This window comes from Barbatula barbatula (genome assembly GCF_947034865.1).
Source record: "Barbatula barbatula genome assembly, chromosome: 5".
NCBI classification, from domain to species: Eukaryota; Metazoa; Chordata; class Actinopteri; order Cypriniformes; family Nemacheilidae; genus Barbatula; species Barbatula barbatula.
In genome coordinates, this window is record NC_136769.1 from 14,280,289 (window position 1) to 14,304,865 (window position 24,577).

Here is a 24,577-nt window from a genome sequence, read left to right on the forward strand (position 1 = left end):
ACAGTAAGTTTGAAAATAATTGTATGCACTGTATGGATAATGCACCAAAAATATATATTTAGTGATTCCTCAAACTTGTAGACTATATGACGCTTTCTTCTGTGGAACGCCAAATGTGATGTTTTGAGAAATGTCTCAGTGGTTTTGTGTCCATACTAAAAAGAAAATGAGAAAAAACGAACGGTTTCAAATAATAAGTAAATAAACGATGAAAGACTTTTCATTTTTAGGTCTTTTAAAAGTCAGGGCAGTCAGTGCAATGAATTCAAAAAATGTGTATTTGATGTCTGCCTGGATTACACATTCATTATTCCCTTCGCACAACACATCTTTCTTAGAATTTCCAACGGAGGACAGTCAGTGTGGTTTTACAGGTCACAACCCATAATTTATTCGCTCTTGTAATAAATCCATTCACATCCCATATAAAAGCTCTTTCTGATATGCCCTTTTTAGCATAAATCACTCAAATCCAGACATCTGAAGCATGCATTGCCTTATTTGGACGCCAAGCTTGGTCAAATACACAGATTTATGGCCATTTTCAAGAGTATCGCTTTTACCCCAGATGTGTACATTTAAGAAGACTGTTGGTCCATATGATCCCATATGTACTTTGAAATGGAGATTTGTTATGGGGGCAGAGAGAGTGGATTACTTTGGGCAGATTAGAGCGTCATCTGCTGCGAGTTCAACCAGCGTAGAGAGCAATCATGTGAATGTGTGGCTAAGCTTGGCTATGGCAATGGGCATCGGGATTACCAATTTTAATCTCAGAGTGTGTGCCATTATCTTCTGCAAAGCCTAGAGAAGCACCCTTGGCATCTTTGTTTGTCATACACATTATGGTTATACAGTCTAAGATTACACATTACACACACAGATCCATTAAGTGCAAATCAAGATGTATGATTATAATGCAGGATAAAGTTGGCAGTACACAGATGTGTCTGAACGGAGTGAAGTTCTTTTCCTTAGTGGGAAAGATTGTTGAGCTTTCTTTGGACAGAATAGATTCTCCTGTTTTTCATTATTTAGCAGAGTGACTCTGTAATGGTTTCCGCAGTGATTTGAGAATAAAGATTCTGCTGTACCTAAGGTTTTAATTTGTTTGATGGAGTCTAAAAGAGAGACCCGATCTGTTAAATAAATTGCTGGCCTTCTCTCTCAAATTGAAAAGTAAAATAACAGAATTATTTTGACCATAAAGTAACAGTTTTCAGCATGTTAATGTTAGTGGATGCAATACAATAGTTCATGTTACTGTGCATTAACTAATTTGAACAGTTACAACGTAAATTTAACATGCACCAAATACTGTAGATACCGAAGTACTGTTCATTGTTAGTTCAAAAGGCAATGCATAATTGTTAACGAAAAACAACCTTGCTACCGAAAATTGCAATGTAAAAAGCCCCCAACTCATATGACACAACTGAATGAAACACACAAATGGTGTCTAAAAATCCTCTACTTTATTCCATAAGATTTTTTTTGTAAAACATTCAATAAAAAAATCACTTATTGCTTCATTAAACTAGTACTTGATCTTATGCATATTTTCTCAAAGCATTCATGTAACACACCTCTAGATAATTAGACAGATTTCTATTGTTTAAATATACAAAAACTTGAAACAAAGTCATAAATGAACCCCACATCCTTGTATCTCCACATAAATGCAGATGAAGCTATTAATCTAAGAAAAAGCCTTGGCCAGTGCACATCTCTCTGTTTGCATATCCATTCAATGGTTACGGGTACTGATGGTTTTCTAATCCCTTAAGACACATACATTCTTTTTAAGGAAATCGTGTTCAAGGCAGTTTTCAATGGTGAACTGACGAGATGCGTTTTTTCTGTTTGGTTTCAAGAAATGAGGGGTTTAGTTAAACAACCGCAGGTCCATTGTAGCCTCTAAAGCAGTCAGCACTGACAGCTCCGGTATTAAATCAAATGAAAAATCAATAAATTAATATTAAATAAGTTAATTAATTAAAAGATCTGTACATGTTCAAAAATGGTCTTTATCTGAGAGTTCTGTGTGTGGAATAAATAGTGCACAGCCTGCAGGACAAATGCACTGGCTGCATAACAGAGGGAAATTTACAACCTTGCTGCCTTTTCTGGTGCCACGAAACATCAGCTGTAAAGGCTTTTTTAGGGGCATGCTGTGTTCTTTTCTCTCCTGTCATGCAGTCTGTCATCTAACAGGCCTTTTCTGGCATTTACATGTCGACACTATGCTTGAACTGAAGATCTAAAGCGCGCAAGCAGTACGGCAAAGTCGAATAAGCAAAATAAATTCCACTAACTGCTTATTAATATATATTGATGATATAAATAGAATAGGAATGCCTGGTAACGTGTCCAATCCTTTCAGTGACTATCTAGAGGTCATGACGTGTGTATGTGGTCTTATTTTTACTGTACATTCATGGTGAGGGAATGAAACAGAGAGAGCAAGCACAATGTGATCCAGTCAGGCTGGTGAAGGCTCAGACGTGGGCTGGGCCGACTGCTGCTGTTGCTCCTCTTTTATAGGAGCACACACTTGCCCTTCTCCACCCATGGGTTGTTCTTCATCAGCTCAGGGTTCAGGAAAGGATCTTCAGGCACACATTCATCGATCCACTTCACCAAGCTGAGGAGAGGAAGACGTTTCCTTAGCATTCTGAGATGTAATGCAAACTCTAAAAGGCAACTGCAATGTCATCAATAATGCTTGATCGGTTTTGGTTACAGATAAAAAGATTAACTATAATATACCTGTATATAAATATATATATATATATAAATTTGTTCATTTGACATTTTATCGAAAGCGACATAGTAGGGGAGTGTATAAACATTTTGTCAACATGCTAAACAGTACCGTTATCTTACAAGGCCATGCTACTAGGAGGATTAAGCCTGGAGTAAGTAAGGGAGAATTCATAACATTTAGTTTTTTGACACAAGGCATAGACTGTTATTGGTCCATCAAATGAATGCGGAACAGGTATGTTTTGAGCTATTTTTGAAAGTTGTGAAGGATGCTGCAGTTCAGGTGGAGGCTGGCAGTTCATTCCAGCACAGGGTAACCGAATGCGTAAAGGTTTTCTTTGCCTTACATTGGTTCTTTTAGGCTGATTGAAAACTTGTTTGGAAGGCCGGCCAGTAGAGAATTCCAGTAGTCCAAATAATAATACATATATTATATATTATACATATATTTTATAATCTATAATACTATAATACTGTATGATTGGTTGACTATACGGAATGAAAGTATGAATATATATACGGAATGAAAGTCTGAATATGTGGAATGAATGTCTGAATATACAGAATAAAACTAGAAAAAATTGAATGAAAGTATGAAAATATGGATTGAAACTTCATTGACATCAGTTTCAATACTTTCATTAAATTGTTTTATTCCATATATTCAAGTTTAAAATCTAAAATCATTTTTTAAAACTCGTTTTGGAACCAAACTTGTCATATATAATCCAACTCAGTTTTAAATGTTTTTCAAAATCATGTTATAAAACAATAAAAACATGATAACATCATAAACATTTTTTAAAACTCATCTTGTCACCAAACTTTTCACATATATATATATATATATATATATATATATATATATATACCAATATAAAAGGCAAAACATAAAGGCAAAATTATTATATCATGCTGCTTCTTGTTTATCTGTGCAGTGAAAGAATGCACAGGGAATTAAATATCCCATTATTAAAGCCAAGAGGTGTCTGACACAGCACTTGAATGCTGAGTGATTTAAGGAAATAGACAGGCAAGATCACACCACACATACAGTATGAAACAAATAATAAATGAGGGTGTTAATCACTCTTTGCTAAATCGCCATACATCACAGATGATTAATACTAATGCTGTGCCCAAAATAAGAGTGATATTCTTAGATTTATGTGGGAAAGGCTGAACATGACTCCATCCATCCCATCGCAACACAAAATGAAATTTGATGTCACATTTACGATTTCAGTGGCAATTTAAAATTAATTACAATTAAATCATAAAAAAATTAAATTTGAATACTGACTAGACATTGTATTTTCTCAAACACTTCTAACCTAGACCTCTAGCCTATTTGCACAATAATGTGGGAAGAACTGCTACATAGACATAAACTGGGCTATCATTACTGCTTGGTAAAATGTAATTTATCACAGAGAAATTACCATGGTGAATATTTCAGGAAGAGAGCACTGGGACAGAGGGAAATGAGATGTCACACTGACAGAGTAACAGGCCATGCTTGCTCTCAAATTGAGAAGTAAAGCACCAGAGATATGAAAGCATTAGCTTTGGCCCAAAGAACCAGAGCAGGAGGACCTGGCCTCTGGACAGCCTAATTTGTGACTAGAAGTGAACCTTAAAATTGAGAAAGAAAGCTAATTTAGACGTAACTGTACAGTACAGCTTCAGGATCATTCAATAAAAAGAAACTATAGGGACTTTAGGGATAGAATCAGCTGGTCTTTGTTGCAAGCTGTCAGCACAGTTTATTTTGCGAATCTGCATGACCAATTTGCAGTTTTATGTAGTGGTTTTTCCTTGAAAAAACATTATATATAACTTGCATTGATATAGACAAAGATTACAAAATTATAAAACGACATGAAAATTCCATTGTATGTTGTCGCAAACTTTGGCTTAATATATCAACAAAATAAATGTATTCAATATATGAAGAGTTTGGTTCCAAAATTAGATAACTCCGTTTAATTTTTTTTTTTAAAACATGTTTTTTATTGTGCATTCCAATTAATATCAATTGCATCTGCAGTTGGTTTGTTTTGATTTAAGCCATAATAACTGATAAATACAGCTAACTACCACAATAAAAAACAATAAAAACATGCTAACCTAACAAAAAACAGTAACACATAAAATTGTTATCTCACTTTGCAACCAAACTCTCCATATATAAAATATAGACAGAACAAGGAGCACAGTCTGATAGGTCATACTCACTCTGTCACTGTCTTTGAGGATTTCTCTCTTTTGAAGGCCAGCTGATACTTGAGACTTTCTACCTCCTTCTTCATCTGGGGCAAGTCCATCTCATCCATGACTGTGGCTTGATATGTAGTTGATCAAACTAAACCTAAACAACAAGACAGAAAGTTGACAAGATATATTTTTATATGTTCCGTCTCAAAACAGACATTTTGACTTGATAAATCGTCTTGCTTTGGTGATTGTTTTGATTATTTTAACCCCCCTCAGACCATGCACTGTTAGGTTACATATCAAACATACAAATATATCATATAATATAGAATAAACCTCTGTGTGCCACATTTAGCAGAGTTTAGGGTAAAAATGACACCAAAAGCAACAAAATCATTAAGTTCATTGTCAAAATTACATTTCAGCAGTAGTTATGAAATATTATTATTATTATTTAGATTTTCTAGCTAACAACCATAATTGTTCAGATCTATTTAAATTGATAAATTCAAGTATTTGACAATAATTAAAATGAATGGTGAATTAAACAATTAATATTGTGTCATTATATGGTTTAAAAATATGCATGAATGTATTTTGACACAACGTAAATGTATTTGTGTTTAAAATAAACAAAGAATGTATTATTTAGATGTGTGGCCAATGCCTCCATTCTAGTGTCTTTAGTGTTTTAATGTTAAGAGGAAACCAGCATTAAGGCATGTGTGAGCCAGACAACAGATACAGTTAGATACAGTTGAGCATGCAGGTGTTCTGCTGCCCGACTTCATCCATCCTATAATGGCTTTTAAGCGCTTCCGAGCAACAGCAAATGCTGGAGCCTCTTACTCTAAAAGCTCTGATTTCACAATCTGAGACTAAACACACTCAGACCAGCAGTGATAAAAAGTGATGTTTAAAAGAGTTGGGCGACATTGGACATTTTGCTATGCTCCAAAACTTCTTAAACCATCTATCAGTGCATCATTCATATGGACTGTGAGCTGTGACCGCCACTGTGACATTCATCCAAATGTAATGGAAGCAGAAATCAGTTGTTGGCCAGAGGGATTTCAACAGTGCTTCACTGAGGCCCTAAACAAATACGGCCCTTTGAATCAATAGTGTCCCAAAATATGCGGCCACTTGCCGCAAGGCATAAACCTCTTTTTTCACTTCTCCCATTACTCATGAACCAAATATTATTAATGCATGAACCAACTTTGATGAAATGGAGGAATTCAGACTGTTTGTTTGTAATGCGGTGTGTGGCCTATACACATTAATACATTAACATTTTAGACTGAGGACCATCAAATTTCCCAAGCCATGTAGGTCGTTCATTGATGTAGGTCAACGTCATACAGCTTTTAGTTTATTTTAATAAATTATGTAAAATGTTATCATTACAAAAGTGGCTTGTGTTTATTCCGATGCTTATCAGAATATGAACGCCCACATCCCAATTGATGTGAACTGGTGCGAAAATATTTGTGATAAGATTGTATACAACCTTTGTGAAACAGCCCTTCCATTAGATATCAACGAGCATGTCTTGCTCGGTAAGCCTACCTGTAATGTGTAGATTTCACAGAACACCCCTAAAAGATCAAACTATTTAGTAAGCAATACTGAAAGCAGATTGTAATTTCATGTGTGTTCTTCTGTCTTGTGAGTGTATTGCGGTGTTGAATGTAAAGAAAGCAGGATGCAGAAAATCGAAGTTTTATATAACACCGGTGAAATCGTTTCCGTTTGAATCGGTGATAATCGAAGAGAAAATATGAATGATGCAAGACATGATGTGAATATCCATCAAGGCATCATAAGTTATGTCAACTGTCATCAAGAGTCCATCCGGTAAAATGCTTGATCGATATCAATTCACAGTGTTAGCTCTTACCTCGGTGATGTATCTTTGGGTAGTACCCAAACCCGTCTTCTGCACAAGATGTTCTTTTTTTGGAATTGTCCTTAAAAACAATGGGAAAAATCACAGATACGCCTTTATCCTGCTGTCGAAAATGCGAAGGACGATCGTGTATCCGCTGTAGACAGCAAAGGGAGCAGACTGTGTTCATATGCTGTGAAGCTCCGGCAGCAGCGGCAGCAGAGAACGATTAAATGATGCTGAAGAAGTTGAGCGGATGGCAGTGCTAAAGTGCAAGGACGCTATTCAGTCGCGGCTGGGCCAATGTAGGATCGAATAGAGGAGGTGTTGGGGGGAATCTGTAAGGGAGGGGAGAATCGGAGGGCGGATAGGCTATGCGTCTAAAGTCTAAATGCTTTTTCCTACTGTTCGAGACAAAAGGACGCCCAGTGAACCTGTGCATCAACCGTGATTTCTTCCTAGTGCATAGATTTTTCATAATATGCTGCTTTTATTTGTATACGTTTTGCCTGGCATTTATGCCCAAATATGGCAAAATTGAGCTCGGTAAAGGTCTCAGCAAAGGGCTGGTGCGCAGTGATAGATGTTACAGAAAGTTTCTGCAGAAAGAAATACTGTAAGGAAAGATTGCTTGATCGTGCAATATTAGAGCATTTTTGGAATTGCTTAGTCCTGTATACCACATGTAACAAATAGGAAAAAAGAGTAGAGTAAAACGAGACATGTATTGTAAAGTGAGTAACAGCAAAGCTGCATATTGAAAATGTGAACTGAATGGCTTATGGCTGTTAACATCGTGGCAAGAAATTTAACATAAGAGCTGCTTGTCTCATTAAATAAATAATGACCAGAAAATGCATGGACATGGTCAGGAAGTGGCTGTTGCTAACTGAAGTAAACCACAGATGGAAAATACTGTAAACACATCCAAATAATAACAGAATTGGGAGGTTCTGTATTTTCTATATTGGATTGATACAATTAATGTCTATGATTAAATCTGTACGATTGAGAATGGCTGGGTTGTCTATTTTCTAGATATTTTATTATCTTTACAGCTACACTTGTGTATGTCAGTTATATTTATAAGAAAAGCAGTCTTTAAATAATGTCCAACAATTAATTTGTGATGTTGTGTGGATGGACTGGTGGCTACTCTGTTATAACATGACAGCTAACTAAAGGGCCTTAGTGGGTCCAACTGCATCACAGAGAAACCCTCAGTCAGCACACCCATAAAAACATTCATTTTTACATTGCCTATACCTCTGAGTTGCATTTCATTTTTTATTTGACAGTTGTCTGCAGAGATTTGTTTTACAAGAATATGTTGTTTGTGTTCTTCCTTCAGCCATCTACTTTCTAAATTAAGCACATTCTATTTTTACTGCACCAAACATTTCTAACTCAGGCATACAGTAATGCAACTCTGTTTTGAATATGGCTAAGGGATTCTGAATAAAGAATGTTGTCCATGGCTTGCTGACAGGGTCGTGCTTTTGATGGGTCCACTGGCAATTCTTTTGTTTAACAGTGCAAAGCATGTCTTAAGTGACAGGCAGGACTACAGTTCATGGAGGCTGTGATGCTTCATCAAAGAGAATATTCACAGATACCCTTTACCAGCCTGGGGCCACATTCTGTAAATAAAGACGCATCTCATGTGTTCTTAATTGATGGTTGTCCATGAGAAACTGACATGAGTACTTCAATACAAAGAGCAAATGCAGGCGGCCCAAAGCTACTCAGTTGTAAAGGAATCAAGACCGAGGCAGCTTAAGAGCTTCTATATTCAAAACATCAGGTGGAATGCACTCTGCTTTCACACATACAATTTTATTTAAAATTGGTACTACATAGATAAAATAATAGTTATTGTAATATTTCCAATGTAGTTGTACTTGAAGTGTGTAGCTTTACCTCGCAGACGAATGCTTGGGTGATTGACTCAGCTATACATTCTGATCTGAGAACAGTTGACTGCATTCTGTACACTTGCCATTAATTGTCCAGTGGAGGGCGATGTGTTAATGCATAATTATTGTGCTCATCAATATAACGTTTTCCTCGGCCCTCCAATCACAACGCAGGAGAGGCGGGATAAATTCCGCATCAACCAATCGGCAAATACCTGTAGGCTACAACCGTATGTCTGTCTAAAATGCCTAAAAACAACGTTTGAGGAATTGAGTGTCAGTCTCTGTATTGGGTTGTATCCCTCAACTACCACAATATAAAAACAAAAACAAACTATCTCCGAAAATAATACTAGTTTGACAATACTTAGGCGGGAATTCCGTATCAAGGCAATGTGCATCAATGCATTATCGAGCGCCCACCGTCGGCTTTTTAAGACGCGTTTAAATGCTCGAGTGAAATATATGGAGCCTCAAATATAACGAGGTGCAGAGATAACAATTTAACTAACAATCGCTGTCAGAATCGCAAAAGTAGACAAACGGCCATCTGGTGAATTATGGCAGCGGTATAGCCAAATGACAGGGTAAAACCCAGAACCTCTGTCTATAGCCTTTTTATTCTTATTCTTCTGTAGAATCTGTTGCATTCACTTCAACCATCGGATTTCAGTAACAGGAAATATTACTACAATCATAGTAGGTCTACTTTAATCACAGATTAGTTTTTTTTCTGGGAAGTGAATGTGTTGGTAAATTATTATAAAAGATAATTTCAGGGGAAAATGCGTTGTTGTAACGCGTGTTACTGATATTGTAGCGGGTATAATATTCCCCACACTTTATTAGAAATGCGTTATAGCTAAAAATAATGTATTAAGGGGCCCTATAGCAAAACCATAAATATGGGCCCACTAGTGTAAAAAAAACCGTCATAGCACTGCAATTTGACCAGTGAAAAAATATATTATTTAGGTGTAGAAATGTTTAAGTGCAACATTAAACAAAGCTGTTATAGTGCAACTATATAAACAAGTGAAGACAAGGAGTAAATTCTATATTGTACCAGTTTAGATAGGTTTTTCTTCATGGTTTAATTTAAGAGGGGATGGACATCTTTTATTTGAAGTTTGTGCATTAAACAATGTAAAGCAGAAAATACCTTTACTTTGAGCAGTCTTCTCTTTTTAGCTTATGAAAAATACCATTTTGATGCCAGTGTTTGTGTAAGCCTACCATTTACTAAATTAGTGTAATACATTTTAGTTCAATTATTAGAATTAGTGGTACTATTTATGCAATTACCCACTAATACATTTTAAGATACAAATCTCAAATGTATTATTGCTTAAACACTTGGCAAATAATTGGGCTTCTTTTGTCAAATCATAGGGAGAGTGGAGTGTATAAAGGCAAAATCTGGATGTGTAAGAACTGACTTTGTCAGTTTAAAGAAACCAAAATCTTAAAATGGGCAAGCTATACACTAACAGCTTTTGTACCTGCCATGCATTACCTAGCAAGATGCAGTAAATGTTCTGTAACAAGTATTCATCCAAACTGCCGCTTAAGGTAGAAAGGCTTTGTGACACCAGAACCATCAAACATGTAAATGAGATGTGCAAGACTTCTTGGAAGGACAACCACTTAGACCATGTATCAATTAAGATTTATTAATCACTTGAATAAATTTCATAACCATTTCAATATTACAGTCGACCGAAGCCAAAGTCCTTCACATTGAGGGGCCCAACAGATACTTGCTCCCACCGTAGATCTATGGAGAACAGACAAGTAATGAAAAACTTCCGAGACCATAATCAGAATAATTTTTAGTTAGGTCACATGTTAACCCATACCTCCAAGAACCTGATCGCTTGCACTACTGCCGCCACAGGTTGAGTCACAGCACCCACATACCTGATCAGATTCATCTACAGACACCCACCTGCCAAACAGACATATACTCAGTGATCAAGATCACACTACTGACCCACTGAAGGCTATTTGGGGGCAACATACCCATTAGGGGAGAACGAGCAAGCCTTCTGCTCAGGATTTGTAGGAGTGGCTACAGGAACTGCCTTCAAAATGCATGTGATGTAGACCTGCAAAGACACAGGGTTCTGGTTTCCAAACAGTTCACTAATGTACTCAACCAAGGCAAATACATACCAGCCCACTGTTCACTTGCTGGAACCTGAAAGCCTCCAGCTGAAACTGCAGCTTATCAATTTGAGTTCGAGGCAGGTAATGAGAGCTCGAGCCAGTGAACTTGGCATCAACCATGCACCTGGTGAAGAAACAAGTTAAACACCCTGCATTTAGATAGGCTGGGTAAATGGGCATGTCTTACCCATTATTCTCAATGGGCAAGTATCTGGGGGTGGAATTCACATCTGGGGACGCAGTGGCTATACAACTGTCCACAAACACACGAAGAGGCACATGGTTGTAAGTCTTCACGGAGGCCTCAATGTTCACAATGTCACCCAGGAAGTACTGGTTTGAGGGTCTCTCAAACTGCCACTCATCTGTTTAAAGGACAAAATAGACAAGGTCTACAAAATAACATTTTATCTACATTAAAACCTAAAGCCCTTTAATACAAACCAGTCATAAGCTTGAGGGAGAAGACCAACCGCTCTTCAGCGACCTTAGTAGCTGCATAAGGTACCCAAGTGGGCACCAGGACATTGCTGCTCACATTATGCATCCTGCAGATTAGAAGTTGTCACCACAAACTGCAAAATCGCTTACTACACGCATGAGTATCAAGCCATCATGAACACAGAACCACACCTTGGATAGTGACACTCAATACTGACAACAGCACCACTACTCCTGCCAACAGGAACACCATTTGAAACCTCTTGGGGAGTATAGACCAGGGTGAAGGCATAAACAAGCTGATCTTCGGTCACCTAGAGAAACAAGAATGTTGCTCAAAGAATTCAGAACTTAAACACTTTTGGAAAGAGCCTTCTCACCGTTAACATGCTGCCACATCCATGCAGTTCTGACTCAAAGATGAGCACTTGAGCACTATTGTCCTGCCCTATTGGTCCACAGCCTCCCAGAGCAAAACCAGAAGCCATTAGTGGTTTTCCAGTCCCAAAGAAGTCTTCCATCACTTCCACATACACTGAATTCTCACCACACTGAGCCCCTACACTATTGGGAGAAATAGGTTGCCGCAGCTCAAAAGGAATCACTGGCTGTACTGGTTCTTCTGGCAGTCCTGGAAAGGTCCAGGTCAGTTTTTCCATCGGACCCTGCAAAAGCTCTTTAGACTGAACACCGACAGTATCTTGACCTGGCTTCCCACCAACCATACCAGGAGTCTGCATTGAAAACTGAGAAGGAAATCTCTGTGGCACAAGCATAGGGTTGTTGGTTTGGGAAAACTGAGGCATCCTGGTTTCACTCTGCTGAGGAACTTGCATTTGTGACAAAGGCCTAAATGTTTGAGGACTCTGCATTTGAGCTGATCTTCCTCGCCATTGTGCATCAGACAAGCCAAATGCAAGCACAAGCGCCAAGCCAAATCCAACTTGCCACAACCCCATCATTGCTACTCTTAAATTTCCATGAAGGATTAGGAACCCAGAATCAAAATTTATACATCAGGAAATCAGGATGGCTCCGCCCCTAGTGATTAGCGTAATGCTTCTCAAGACTTGTTCATTTACCTAACCAGGAACAGGTGGATGTTGTTGGACATTTATTACGCAGATGGTTGGGTACTTTATATTGAGAGCTATACTCTTGCTTATTTTAATTAGACCTCTGAAGTTAAAACACAACCAACCGTAAAGCATAGCTGCACTTGGTTTTGTGTTTCTTTTACTTTTTATGAATTCAGACACAGCCATGCACAGATTTATACTCTAGAAGGTTTCTAAAATGATAAAGTGCAATAAGCAAACTTCACAGGGACCGTGGTCACAACAGTTTAAACTATTGATTGTGAATTTATCATTTTTCCTCCCCATTCCAACTGTACTGTGATTAGACTGTGTGAAAGAATCTAGTATGTGTGGTTGTATGTTAAACTTGATTCAGCATGACCTATATTATATGCTGGACCGCACAGAGACAAAATGGGACCGTTTGCAACTCATGAGACGTTTTATGAATGATTATAACAAGTAATGTCAAGCACCTTATAAAAGGTTAGAATTTACCTTTTAAGTGCAAACAAACAAAACAAGTAACACAAGACTACTGTTGAATATAAAAAATAAAGGAACAAAAGAAACAGTGGTCATCGAATCATGTTCAGCCTGAAAACACACTGGCTAATCTTAGTCTTAAAATAGATGGTTCACAAATACATTTGCAAAGAAGAACACAAAAATGTTCTCAAAGTAAAACATTTTTTTGTTCTTTATGAACACAGCCAGTCAACATTTATTATACTTTTTTTCTTTTCAGAACTACAATGAGTTACAAATCTGCATTTTAACACAACGTTTGCATGGTTGAGCCTTGTTTCACGATGTAATCTATTACACATCTTACAGCTCTCGTTACAGCTCTAAACACCTAAAACAACCATAGATGGATTTATTGCATGACATAGTGATAGGCCCATGTTTGCTGCCAGGACTATTGATCTATGTCTTGACTTAAGTCTATGCAAAATGCTTAAATCTTGTCCAGACTCAGGTTTTGAGCAAGCAGCACCCCCTTCTGTTTAACTAGTAAACTCAATGCAATAGGGAAAAAATGAATGTGCGTTAAGACTTAAGACTTTCAGTTTTCACAAAAATAAATTATATTAACCTAGTAGGCCTATTTATAGAAAAATCAAATAAAAACAGAGCTGAGACCTGTTCTATAATATTACCTAAAAACGAGTAAAGGAAATTAACCAGCTAGAGTGGTAAACAACCAGCATAAATAAAATACTAATACAAATTAAATCCGGTTAGTCGATTATTGCATTATTTGTTTACCACTCTATTTGATTAATTTCATTTACTCGTTTTTTGATACTATTATAGGACAGGTCTCAGCTCTGTTTGTATTAGATTTTTTTTATAAATACTATATATAAAAAAATAAATGATCATTGTAAGCACGGGTCCTGACTAGAAGGGAAAGTAGTGATAAAAGCCTCTGATTCATTGCCACGTAAGATGGCGGTAATGCTCTGTCAAAGACGGAGAAAAAACAAGAAGAAGAAGAACCGGAATTTGGATCCGAAAGAAATCGGAAATGAAGTGGCCTTGCTATGCGTTCACGCACTACATTTCCCAGAATGACCTGCGTGTCGTTTACGGGCGTGTGATAGAAATGAAAACTGGACAATCTGCAGACTTTGATTTAGCATAAATGGTGAGAATCTACTTTGTTTGGTTATAATCATATGCGGGATTTATATTGTGTCATTACGTTTTTCCTCTAGTTAAAATAGAGATGTATCCTAAATGTTACGTTTCGTAAAGCTAAATGTGATGTCTTCTTAAAGCTGCTCGAAAAAGCAACTTCGTCAGCTAGCAACCAGAGCTAGCCAGCTCACTTCAGATATGCGAATTACAAGTACATAATCAAACGCATTTCCTTTGTTGACTTAAAACACGTGTTGTTGGTTAATATAGAAAAACAGGATTTGTATTATTTTAATGTCTTTTATTTCCGATTGATTGGTCGCCGATAGAACGTGTTTTCGCAACCACCAGCTAACACAATCTTGACTCTGTCGCAAAACATAGCAGCCTGTCTATCTAGACAACATGTTTGGGCATTGTTAAATCATTTGGTAGCTCACAGGACATCAGCAAAACGCGTGATATTTAACGCGTTGACGTTACAGCCCAAGTGGTTGCTATTCTGACACATGCATGTGACATGTTTTCATATTGTGTTGGAAAGTATGTCTCTCTGGTATTGTCTGGACGTTTAAAGACTGTTCACACATAATGCAAGGTTACACGTCTTGTTTCATAATTTTACCTTTAACGATGCTTTGATAACAAGAGCTTTCTTAACCATTGGCTCTTTAAATGCATGCTGAATTATTTACAGTTTTTTTTTATTATGATACGTGTAGAATGAACACAATATTCATAATATCAAGCTAATTGTGACATTGTGTATGATTCAAGTGATCACCCCAAAAAAAAAAAATCTTTCATTTACTCACCCTTTTGTCATTTCAATCCTGTAGGTGAGTAAATGATGACAGAATTAACATTTGTGGTTGAACTGTCCCTTTAAATCATTATAGGTGATATAAGAACTTTAATTTTCTGTTATTTCTGCATGTTTACCCAGTTTGTGTAGTGATACTTCCTACAGTATATCACTATTCTTTGTCTCAAATAAACCTGTATAAAAATGTGATTTTTATCTCAATGGTTTGGATTGTTTGCACTGTCATTGCATCTGTGTAGTTATTACTGTTTAAGAGGTTTTTGTTTGATATGTAATAGTTTTTTCTTCTATATACAGGCTGCAGCAGATCTTTTCCAGAGGGCCTTGCTGTACTATGAGCAGTAGTAAACCAACACGTTTTGATCGATTCTCAGAAGGATCTGTGGCAGAAGCCAACATCACTGTACCTGAAGTTCCGTCACCTGACAGTTCCAACTGGGTAAGGACATGTCTTTTTGGTGTTATTTAATTGGTGAATGAATGAATAAGTTCTGTTTCTGTTTCTGTAAATGTAGACCAACATGGAAACCAGCTTTGGGGCTACATTTCCAGCAGTCCCACAAGTAGCAAAAGGTCAGTGCCGTCTGTTTACTACTCCTATTTGGTAAATGATGCTATCGGTAGGCATCATTAATTGGTCATGATAATAAAAATATTTTGGTCGAAACAGTTAATAAAAATTATAAGTGGATCTTAGTGGGGAAGAAAAGTTATATTTTCTTTTTTGTTTTAAATAAATATGGACAAAATGAAAATGAAATGGATCATCTCACAATCTTTGAAGCTATTTTGAAAGTAATTATTCCTGTTTAAAATGTCCAGAATGAGAAATAAGTGGACAGAAATTAATAAGGCTATCTGACTAGCAACAAGATTCAATCAGTTTCTTATAACTATGCTCTTCTGTTTCAGCAGAAACAAATTACAAACAGCACCGTAGGACCCCCTCATCTTCCAGCACTCTGACATACTCCCCTCGTGATGATGATGATGGCATGGTAATCACAACGCCATCACTGTTTAAAAAAACAGCCAATCACATTTACATATTGAAGGGCTGAAATGAAATACCTGCATTTTTATTTATGGCACTAGTTGTCATCTGGACTATATAAATATGATAATGCGATTCCAACAATTTGTAAAATCCTAATATAAAGTTACTGGTTTTCTTGCAGCCGCCCATCAGTACCCCACGCCGCTCGGACTCTGCCATCTCTGTTCGCTCCCTGCATTCTGAGTCTAACATGTCCCTCCGCTCCACCTTCTCTCTGCACGAGGAAGATGATGACACAGTGAGTGTCTTGTGTTTCCTATTCATATGCTTATGTAGTACAGTAAAATGACAGACTTGTCAGAAGATTTACATTATTTTCTCTCTTTTCTTCTTTTCCTGCCCAGGAGTCGCAGGTGTTTGCCGAACAGCCCTCGGTGAAGCTTTGTTGCCAGCTGTGCTGTAGTGTGTTCAAGGACCCCGTCATCACCACCTGTGGCGTGAGTCTGTCGGCCACCCTCCGTCCCCTCCCCCTTAGGATAGGGCTGTCTGTCACGATCTGGTTGCAGGCCTTGTGCATTGATTTCCTGTCAGCTTGTGTTGTGAACAGCTAGCCTCATTGACCCATTTTTCTAGGGCTGTCGAATACCAGAGTACAATTGTCTGTTGAGAGATGAATTACTTGTGAAATAGCTGAGTGGATGAAAATGCAAAAATCTAACTTTTTTTTTTACTGTCTTTCTGTTTCTCAGCACACGTTTTGCAGGCGATGTGCCTTGACCTCTGGTAAGGATATAAATGTTGAACTACACACTTTTTCCATGGTTTTTCCATGACTATTTCTGCCAATAGAGTTACTGTGGAAGTGGGGGCAAAAGAGCTAGGCCTCGACCACCCACTCCCAAGAAGCATTGCGATTGACTTTTTAGAGCCCATCCACCTACGTCTTTGAATCACTTAATAGCCAATTTAACATTATGCAACTTCAAATAAATTGAAATTCATACTTAAAGGCTTTTGTTTGTGTACACACCTCAGATTTCTACATGTTCCTCTTTCACCTCCGTTCTGTGTGTTTCCGCAGAGAAGTGCCCGGTGGATAATTCCAAGCTCACAGTGGTTGTGAATAACATAGCAGTGGCCGAGCAGATCGGTGAGCTCTTCATTCACTGCAAGTACGGCTGTCGGCCTGCTGCCTCGGGCAAGCTCGGTGCCTTTGAGGTTGACCCACTTGGATGTCCTTTTACCATCAAGCTTAGCACCAGGAAGTGAGACAATGCTCTTACACAATACGGGAATGTGTTTTTGATAGTTTATAGAAACTCTTGCGAAATAAATGTGCTGTTACTACATACGGGGGATGTATTGTTTGTGACAGAGATCATGAAGTAAGCTGTGACTACAGGCCGGTGCGCTGCCCTAACAACCCCAACTGTCCTCCATTGCTCACCATGAACCTGGAGGCCCATCTGAAAGAGTGTGAACACATTAAGTGCCCTCATTCCAAATATGGGTATGGAAGTTAAACATCACAGTAGTAGCTAAAGCTAATTCCATCCATCCCTAAAAAACAACTGGGAATTTATTTCTGTTGGCTTTTCCTTAGATGCACCTTCATTGGTAATCAGGACACATATGAGACGCATCTGGATGTGTGTAAGTTCGAAGGGCTGAAAGAGTTTCTGCAGCAGACGGATGACCGATTCCATGAGATGCAGGTTACTCTGGCACAGAAGGACCAGGACATCTCGTTCTTGCGCTCTATGCTGGGCAAACTCTCTGAGAAACTAGACCAGCTGGAGAAGAACTTGGAACTCAAGTTTGGTAAGTTAACTTAGCCAGCATTTTAATTAAAAAAAATAGTTTTTACTGCAAAAAGATATGTAACCTTTCATTGCATCTGCTATTGTGTAAGATGTGCTGGATGAGAATCAGAGCAAGCTCAGTGAAGATCTGATGGAGTTCAGAAGAGATGCTTCTATGCTGAATGTTGGTCTATTTTCACTTATTTAGAGTAACAGTCCTCCAGTATTCTAACACGTAACAGTAACACAACAGTCAAGCAGCTTTATAAAAACAATTCTCTTTTGCAGGATGAACTGTCCCACATCAACGCCAGGCTAAATATGGGAATACTGGGCTGTGAGTGTTACTTTCTTGTTAATGCTCCTTAATTTTTATATACGTTCGGGGCATTGTCTAACAATTTGACTATGTTTTTAAGCCTACGACCCCCAGCAGATCTTCAAATGCAAGGGTACCTTTGTGGGCCACCAGGGTCCAGTGTGGTGTCTCTGTGTGTATTCTACCGGCGATCTTCTCTTTAGTGGATCATCAGACAAGTCCATCAAGGTATCTGACATCAGCATTGACATCTCATGTGAATCTCATGTTCATCTGGTTTATGTGTCATCTATTCTTCATGAAGATAAAGAAAGTAAGATAAAGACTGTACGTCTTTGCTGTGCACAGGTCTGGGACACGTGCACCACATACAAGTGCCAGAAGACCCTAGAGGGCCATGATGGCATAGTGTTGGCATTGTGCATTCAGGGGTAAGTATTCTTGGCAAAAGTCAACTGAAAACCAAATGGAATAGAATAACTTTTATAAGGAATAAGATCAATTCTGAAGACATCATCTAGGCTGTGTTGTGGGCATTTAAAATGGTAACTCAAAGGCAAGTAGTTATAGCTAATAGTGATTGTTCTCATGAATGCAGACTTTATTAAATCTAATGGTAACCTAAAGTTACAATTGATTTAATTCCAATTTACATAAACAAAAATTGTTTTTACAGCAATAAAAGCAAGATAGATTTGCATTATTATTAAACCTGTTAAGCCAATCCGTGTGCTAGCATTCTGTCTGACCCCCTGTTCTGGCTGTTTTCATGATCGAATCAATTCCCTAATAACAGAATCATGTTCCCACATCTTCCTACGTTTCTCATCCAGTTTCCTGTTTCATTCATTAGCAAGTCACATTATACTATGTTGACTTTAAGAGTTAAGAAGGTCTTACTAGAACATCAAAGCTCATTCTTTCCTCCTTTTGTGCTGCAGGAACAAGCTGTACAGCGGCTCGGCCGACTGCACGATCATTGTAAGTGTTCTTAAACTGCACTGTTCAAGGTACTGAACTAATGGTCTCAACATTGCGTCATATTTGCTCTCTCGCAGGTTTGGGACATCCAGACCCTGCAGAAAGTGAACACCATCCGAGCGCACGACAACCCGGTGTGCACGCTGGTCTCCTCGCACAACATGCTCTTCAGCGGCTCTCTTAAAGCCATTAAGGTCAGTAGCTGTCTGTCGAGGAGGTGACGTAAATGTTTGCAGAGATGAGCTCAATCAAGCAGCTAATATCAGGGCTGATTCTGTCCCATTTGTTGATGTGATGTTGGCCGTATGAGTGCCGTGGATGGTGTGATTGATGCTCCACAGACTCGGGTAGTCGAGGCACGAGTGGGGCCGAATTGGATCCACTCGGCTCTGAGAGCCCGCCTGAAGAGCTCACGCTGTGCTCGTGTTACCATGGTGATGTGTGGGTGGAATGAGGGAGTGGAAGCTTAACAGAAGAATGATCTCATCTCCCTGGGACTTTCCAGTTTACAAATTGTAGATGTTCTTGAGATGATGGAACATTGCTCTCTCTCTCTCTCCAATCCCCCCCCTCTGTAGGTGTGGGATATTGTTGGCACGGAGCTGAAGCTAAAGAAAGAACTGACTGGATTGAATCACTGGGTTCGAGCTCTGGTTGCTTCTCAAAACCATCTGTACAGCGGATCCTATCAAACCATAAAGGTGACTGAACTGCTTAAATATGCTTTCCAATGCACCCCGATTTCGTCTTATAGACACGTGTGTAGCTTGCATTGATTATCAATACTGTCCTTTGACACGAACAGGTGAGAAGCGGATACCACTAGTCCCCTCATTGTTCAGTCTAAATGCTGAAGAAAGAGAGTAGAAAGTGTCGCCTTTTGTATAACAAGACTTAAATCCAAGCTCCTTGTCATTTCAAGTTCTTTGATTTAGACTCCAGGGACAGCAAGTAGGAGAAGAACTACAATGCCATCCTTACGGCTTCCATCTCTAGGCAGATAAAGCTCGGAGAGAGAAAGCTGATGCTTTGCATTCCACGGCTTATTTGGGGCAAGAGCTATAGCTCAACTGTGATTGGTTCAGCCCATGAACACTCCACAGTTGCTATAGCTATAATATAAGATTAGCAGTGGAATATTATAAAAGGAATGAATTTCAGAATTAAATATTGCCAAGCAAGCTATAATTTAAGGTACATGCATTAGTGTGCAAACTGTTCAATGTGAATAAGTGTAAGTTACTAGAAAGTTTGTATCGAGTTGTGACGTGTTTGTTTCTTGCCCTCAGATCTGGGACATCCGCTCTTTGGAGTGCGTTCATGTGCTTCAGACATCTGGGGGCAGTGTCTACTCCATTGCAGTTACCAACCACCATATAGTTTGTGGCACCTATGAAAACCTCATTCATGTACGTGACCTTTACAAAATATTCAAGGATTTTTAAAAAGTTTTTTGTAGCCCTAAAATGTGCTAGAAAGTGTTAGACAATAAAACAAACATTTTGTACTGGTGTTACTCTTTGAGCGTTCTACTATAGAGCAAAACCAGCAAGCCGCCATAACAACTTCTGTATACTAGTTAGTACTTTTCTCTATATTTGTAGTCTTTATTAAAAAATACTCACAGTTGGAATCTGTGAAAGTTTGGGAACCATTTACAATGTATATTAGCTATTTTCATGTATTGACCGATGAATTCCCTGTGAACTAGGTTTGGGACATCGAGTCCAAAGAGCAAGTGCGGACGCTGACGGGACATGTTGGTACAGTGTACGCTCTGGCGGTAATCTCCACTCCCGATCAGACAAAAGTCTTCAGCGCATCCTACGATCGCTCGCTCAGGGTGAGGCATAGAGTTCAGCTTGCATTCAAAAAGTGAAATGGTGAACTTCTGCAATCTCCTTTGATCATTTTATCTCTCCAGGTGTGGAGCATGGACAACATGATTTGCACCCAGACTCTTCTGCGCCACCAGGGCAGTGTGACTGCACTCGCCGTGTCCAGGGGAAGACTCTTCTCTGGAGCCGTAGACAGCACAGTAAAGGTTTGGATTTTCATAGAACATACTTACTGTAAAGGATTTTCATAGTCCATGCCCACTGTATAATATTTTCCTAATATTGTATTCTGTATTTATTCACTGTATATCCTGCACTTGCTAATTGCACTTCTGGTTAGACCTAAACTACATTTCGTTACACTGTACTTGTATATGTGCAATGACAATAAAGTTGAATCTAATCTAAAAAAAAATCACTCTGCTTACCATTTTATGCTGCCACGGAGACCAGTCTGTTGGAGCTTTAATAACATGGTATTTTCTCTCTTTAGGTGTGGACGTGCTAAACCTATGACAACCAATCAATGTTATGAACACTTAGATGCAGACTCATGAAAAGAGTTTGGCGTGATCATCAAGAGAACAACACTGCTCTGGACCTGAAAAGTTTCATTATTTTCTACCCATCTTTTTTTTTCTCAAATTAAACCCATCTGTTGTCCTATTGTTTGGATTCAGGTATCTGCACTGTGAATTGACAACACAGCAAAGACCGGACTGTTTATGTGTGTGCTGGATGTAGCTCTGCATACCTTGATGACAGAGCTCATGCCAGACCCCACTTATGAGCGAACACAACTGCAAATCATGTTGTGCAACACCCATTTGAAAGACAGCCAACGTCAACATGCAAACATTGTATTTTCTTTCCATAGTCATTTCCTTAAGTGTTTTTGATTTAAATGTGGAAATACTGTACAACTGAAGGTCCAAATGAAGCTGAAATCAGTCCTTGCAGTTCACACAGATGCTGCTGATCTTTGAACTCTGATCTTTGTGAGCCACAGTCTTACGACTGAGTGCCTAAGCTTCAGTCTGATGCCAATGGAGATGTACGTTGACTCTCTAATAGTGCAATCACTCTGCTTGTGCGGGCAGTGTTGCCCCAAGGCGGAATGAAGACCTTCACCAAACCAACATGGACCTGAAACAGCAGAGCATTGTTTGGAAACTGTGCCTGCTTTTTTTCTCTCTCTAAGATTGACAGTGCCAATTCAGCATCCAGAACTGCTCGGATGTTTTATAAATGGTTGTATGATGGTGTAAGCACCATTTATCAAACTTTATGTAGATAACGCAATGTTTCTTTGCCAAAGGCTCATGCAATTTCCATGTTTGCCATGGAAACCAAGCTACTATCACTTTTAAAATGTAACTGAAGCAAGTAGTTATTCAATCAGTTTCGGTAGGTTGGGCTAGTTTAAGTGTAATACAAAGCACTTAGGAAATATATTATCACGAAAAGTTGAGCGGCTTTGAAAAGAACACTGCATTGTCCGTTCAAAGGATTAAAAGGTATAAAAAACAGCTGCTATTTTGGATATAATGATGCAGACAGAGCTCACATAAGGCTTTTCTGTTGAGCCTTACGCCATTTCACTGCTAATATGAAGACAGTTATTTGTATTAACCTCATTAACCAGATTTTACCATTAAAGCTGTATTGTTAATGCTTATATAGAGTGAACTGTCTACTTTTATATTCATTTGCTATTTCTAACACGCAAAATGTGCCGTTGACTCCCTCTAGTGTCCTAAATACTTTGAGTTGTGGCAGAAATACGCTCTCCAGGGACTTTCGGGCCCTTCAGTACCATCTTGTCTGCTTTTCAAGATGTGAAGTAATTAAACACTATGGTGTCCAGTCGGGCCTGTTGGTGTTCATGAATTGGACAGCTATGAGAATGTTTATATATATATAATGTTTATTTAGAGCAGGTGGCTGTTGATGCAGTCACTGCAAGCACACCACTGTTCTCAATGCCAGTCACAGCAGGTATCATACAACATCAACACAATATACAGCCTGCACACATTGAGCAGTGCAGATTCTTTTTTTATGTCTCTGTAAATAGGATGGAATTGAAAACAGCTTTCATTATTAAATAACATCTTGCACCAACAATAAGACTTGAATTTGACTTCAGTGTTTTCAGAATGACATTATTTTTCATTGTCCCCCCCCTCAGGTATTAAAAAAGACAAAGAAAAACAAGCAAACGTGATTATGAGAATATGACTGGGAATGAGAAATGTTGAAATCAAGTTTATGGTAACAAACATCCAGCTATATACAAAGGAAGAAAAGAACAGGGTTTTAACACTGGATACAGACCCCTGTCCTTTGAAGCAGTGGGCTTGATAAAGCTTTTATAAAAGCCATGCCAGACACCTGCGCTCTGTCTACAGAGCAGACCACAAGAACAAAAAATTATATAATTGTGAACATCTGGTGGACAAAACTGAGAGACCATATCTCATCTACACATCATTTAAACACAAGCGACTTCAGGACAAAATGAAAAGAAATAAAGCAAGGCACATACATGTTTAAAAAAAACAACATTGCATAATATACAACTCATTTCATCTGAAGACATGGCAGTAAAAACTTATCACAAAAAGCTATCTTAAAAAAAAAGAGTTCTAAAATGACCATTTACAATTCATTTAAACACTTTGAGTCCAGAAGACACTTTTTACTCTTATCTTAAATATTTGCAGTTTCCTCAACGAGCGATATTGATGCCGCATCATTAAATACTTGAAAACATCTATAATAACCTCTGTTCATAACTTAAATATTACAAAAACAAATCTTTCTGATGGGATTAAGTATGTGTAGCTACAGCAGGTGTATGGGTCCCAGACACTGCCATTTTTCTTTAAAACGTTTGCATCGCCCTTTTGGGCCCTTTCTCATTCTCAATCTCTAATTCCGCAACCATTGAAGGACCATCATTTAGATTTTTGCAGATTGTCATGGCAGCATTAAAGATGGTTAGCAAAGTAATGAGAAACTGTGTGATTTCGCTGGCAATGAGATAATGAGATTCAGAGACTTGAAATGAAATGGTTGTGACCAGTGCTGTCATAACAGCGAACTGTGCCAGTCACCACGAATAAAGAGCATGGTAACAAAAATCATGGTGCATGTCCACAGAGACCAAACATTTAATGCTCTCCAGACTAAAAACGCAATGTTTCGTCTACCCTCAATAAGTCCATCTACACTAATGCGATTCTCTGTGGCTTTGTTTAACCTGGATACTGTAATGCTGTTTTTTGAATAAGTAATGGATAACATACCCAAGTTTAGTTGCATCTGAGACTCATGTTCTGGCTTTGGTCATTAAGGAAATGTTAGTCTGAACGATACCGGGGGAATGCAATACAAAGCAGGCACACCGTGGTACATTCACACCCTTAAACAGCCACTGAGCAATATGCTGACGTCAGACTGCATGCAGGCTTCCAATGGAACTACACCTGTCCAAGCACACAGACCCTTAAGCAAAGATCCCACGGGTAGGATAAAATGCTGAGTACAGCCTTTGCAAAATCCTTAACACTTTCATGTATTTTTCTTCCATATTCCTGTTTTATGCAACAGTTCTCATCCCCAAAAGTGTTCCCAATGCTTTGACTGATGCTTTTTACTTAATTGTAAATCAATTATAATGATT

At 38.4% G+C, this 24,577-nt stretch overlaps 3 protein-coding genes across 5 annotated transcripts; 1 reads left to right on the plus strand and 2 right to left on the minus strand.

Annotated features, from left to right (window-relative positions):
- Window positions 1–1,460: 1,460 nt before the first annotated feature.
- Window positions 1,461–7,124, minus strand: gng13b (guanine nucleotide binding protein (G protein), gamma 13b). The gene is made up of 3 exons (XM_079455877.1): window positions 6,887–7,124; window positions 5,005–5,137; window positions 1,461–2,644 (listed from the first exon to the last, which is right to left on the minus strand). The coding sequence occupies exons 2-3, from the start codon at window positions 5,100–5,102 to the stop codon at window positions 2,539–2,541; spliced, it is 204 nt and encodes a 67-aa protein (XP_079312003.1). The 5' UTR covers window positions 5,103–5,137; window positions 6,887–7,124; the 3' UTR covers window positions 1,461–2,538.
- Window positions 7,125–10,432: 3,308 nt separating this feature from the next.
- On the minus strand, window positions 10,433–12,379 carry LOC306893799 (zona pellucida sperm-binding protein 3-like). Of its 2 annotated transcripts, XM_079455843.1 has the most exons (9): window positions 12,292–12,358; window positions 11,781–12,249; window positions 11,593–11,714; window positions 11,404–11,507; window positions 11,147–11,324; window positions 10,966–11,083; window positions 10,813–10,898; window positions 10,650–10,738; window positions 10,442–10,567 (listed from the first exon to the last, which is right to left on the minus strand). In XM_079455843.1, the coding sequence occupies exons 2-9, from the start codon at window positions 12,234–12,236 to the stop codon at window positions 10,500–10,502; spliced, it is 1,221 nt and encodes a 406-aa protein (XP_079311969.1). In that variant the 5' UTR covers window positions 12,237–12,249; window positions 12,292–12,358; the 3' UTR covers window positions 10,442–10,499. The 2 variants fall into 2 exon arrangements, with proteins under 2 accessions (XP_079311968.1, XP_079311969.1); XM_079455842.1 differs by having other exon boundaries at window positions 10,433–10,567; window positions 11,781–12,379.
- A 1,557-nt stretch (window positions 12,380–13,936) lies between these two features.
- On the plus strand, window positions 13,937–24,509 carry traf7 (TNF receptor-associated factor 7). 2 transcript variants are annotated; one of them, XM_079457553.1, is made up of 21 exons: window positions 13,937–14,133; window positions 15,250–15,391; window positions 15,468–15,525; window positions 15,865–15,950; window positions 16,131–16,247; window positions 16,354–16,446; window positions 16,699–16,732; window positions 17,031–17,214; window positions 17,325–17,459; window positions 17,553–17,770; window positions 17,862–17,935; window positions 18,040–18,088; window positions 18,171–18,298; window positions 18,419–18,501; window positions 19,012–19,051; window positions 19,129–19,245; window positions 19,630–19,752; window positions 20,341–20,460; window positions 20,763–20,894; window positions 20,976–21,095; window positions 21,383–24,509. In XM_079457553.1, the coding sequence occupies exons 2-21, from the start codon at window positions 15,287–15,289 to the stop codon at window positions 21,395–21,397; spliced, it is 2,031 nt and encodes a 676-aa protein (XP_079313679.1). In that variant the 5' UTR covers window positions 13,937–14,133; window positions 15,250–15,286; the 3' UTR covers window positions 21,398–24,509. The 2 variants fall into 2 exon arrangements, with proteins under 2 accessions (XP_079313679.1, XP_079313680.1); XM_079457554.1 differs by having other exon boundaries at window positions 14,032–14,133; window positions 15,868–15,950.
- Window positions 24,510–24,577: the final 68 nt, after the last annotated feature.

Bases quoted from the DNA above. Each gene is read 5' to 3' on its own strand.
- gng13b (XM_079455877.1), bottom strand. From the start codon at position 5,102: ATGGATGAGATGGACTTGCCCCAGATGAAGAAGGAGGTAGAAAGTCTC. The intron at 2,645-5,004 runs GTGAGTATGACC...TCCTCTCCTCAG, and splicing joins TCCTCAAAGACAGTGACAGA to CTTGGTGAAGTGGATCGATG.
- traf7 (XM_079457553.1), top strand. From the start codon at position 15,287: ATGAGCAGTAGTAAACCAACACGTTTTGATCGATTCTCAGAAGGATCT. The intron at 17,771-17,861 runs GTAAGTTAACTT...CTATTGTGTAAG, and splicing joins GAACTTGGAACTCAAGTTTG to ATGTGCTGGATGAGAATCAG. The intron at 18,299-18,418 runs GTATCTGACATC...TGCTGTGCACAG, and splicing joins CATCAGACAAGTCCATCAAG to GTCTGGGACACGTGCACCAC.
- LOC306893799 (XM_079455842.1), bottom strand. From the start codon at position 12,362: ATGATGGGGTTGTGGCAAGTTGGATTTGGCTTGGCGCTTGTGCTTGCA. The intron at 11,508-11,592 runs GTGTGGTTCTGT...TCTAATCTGCAG, and splicing joins ATTGAGTGTCACTATCCAAG to GATGCATAATGTGAGCAGCA. The intron at 10,568-10,649 runs GTATGGGTTAAC...TGTTCTCCATAG, and splicing joins AAGCGATCAGGTTCTTGGAG to ATCTACGGTGGGAGCAAGTA.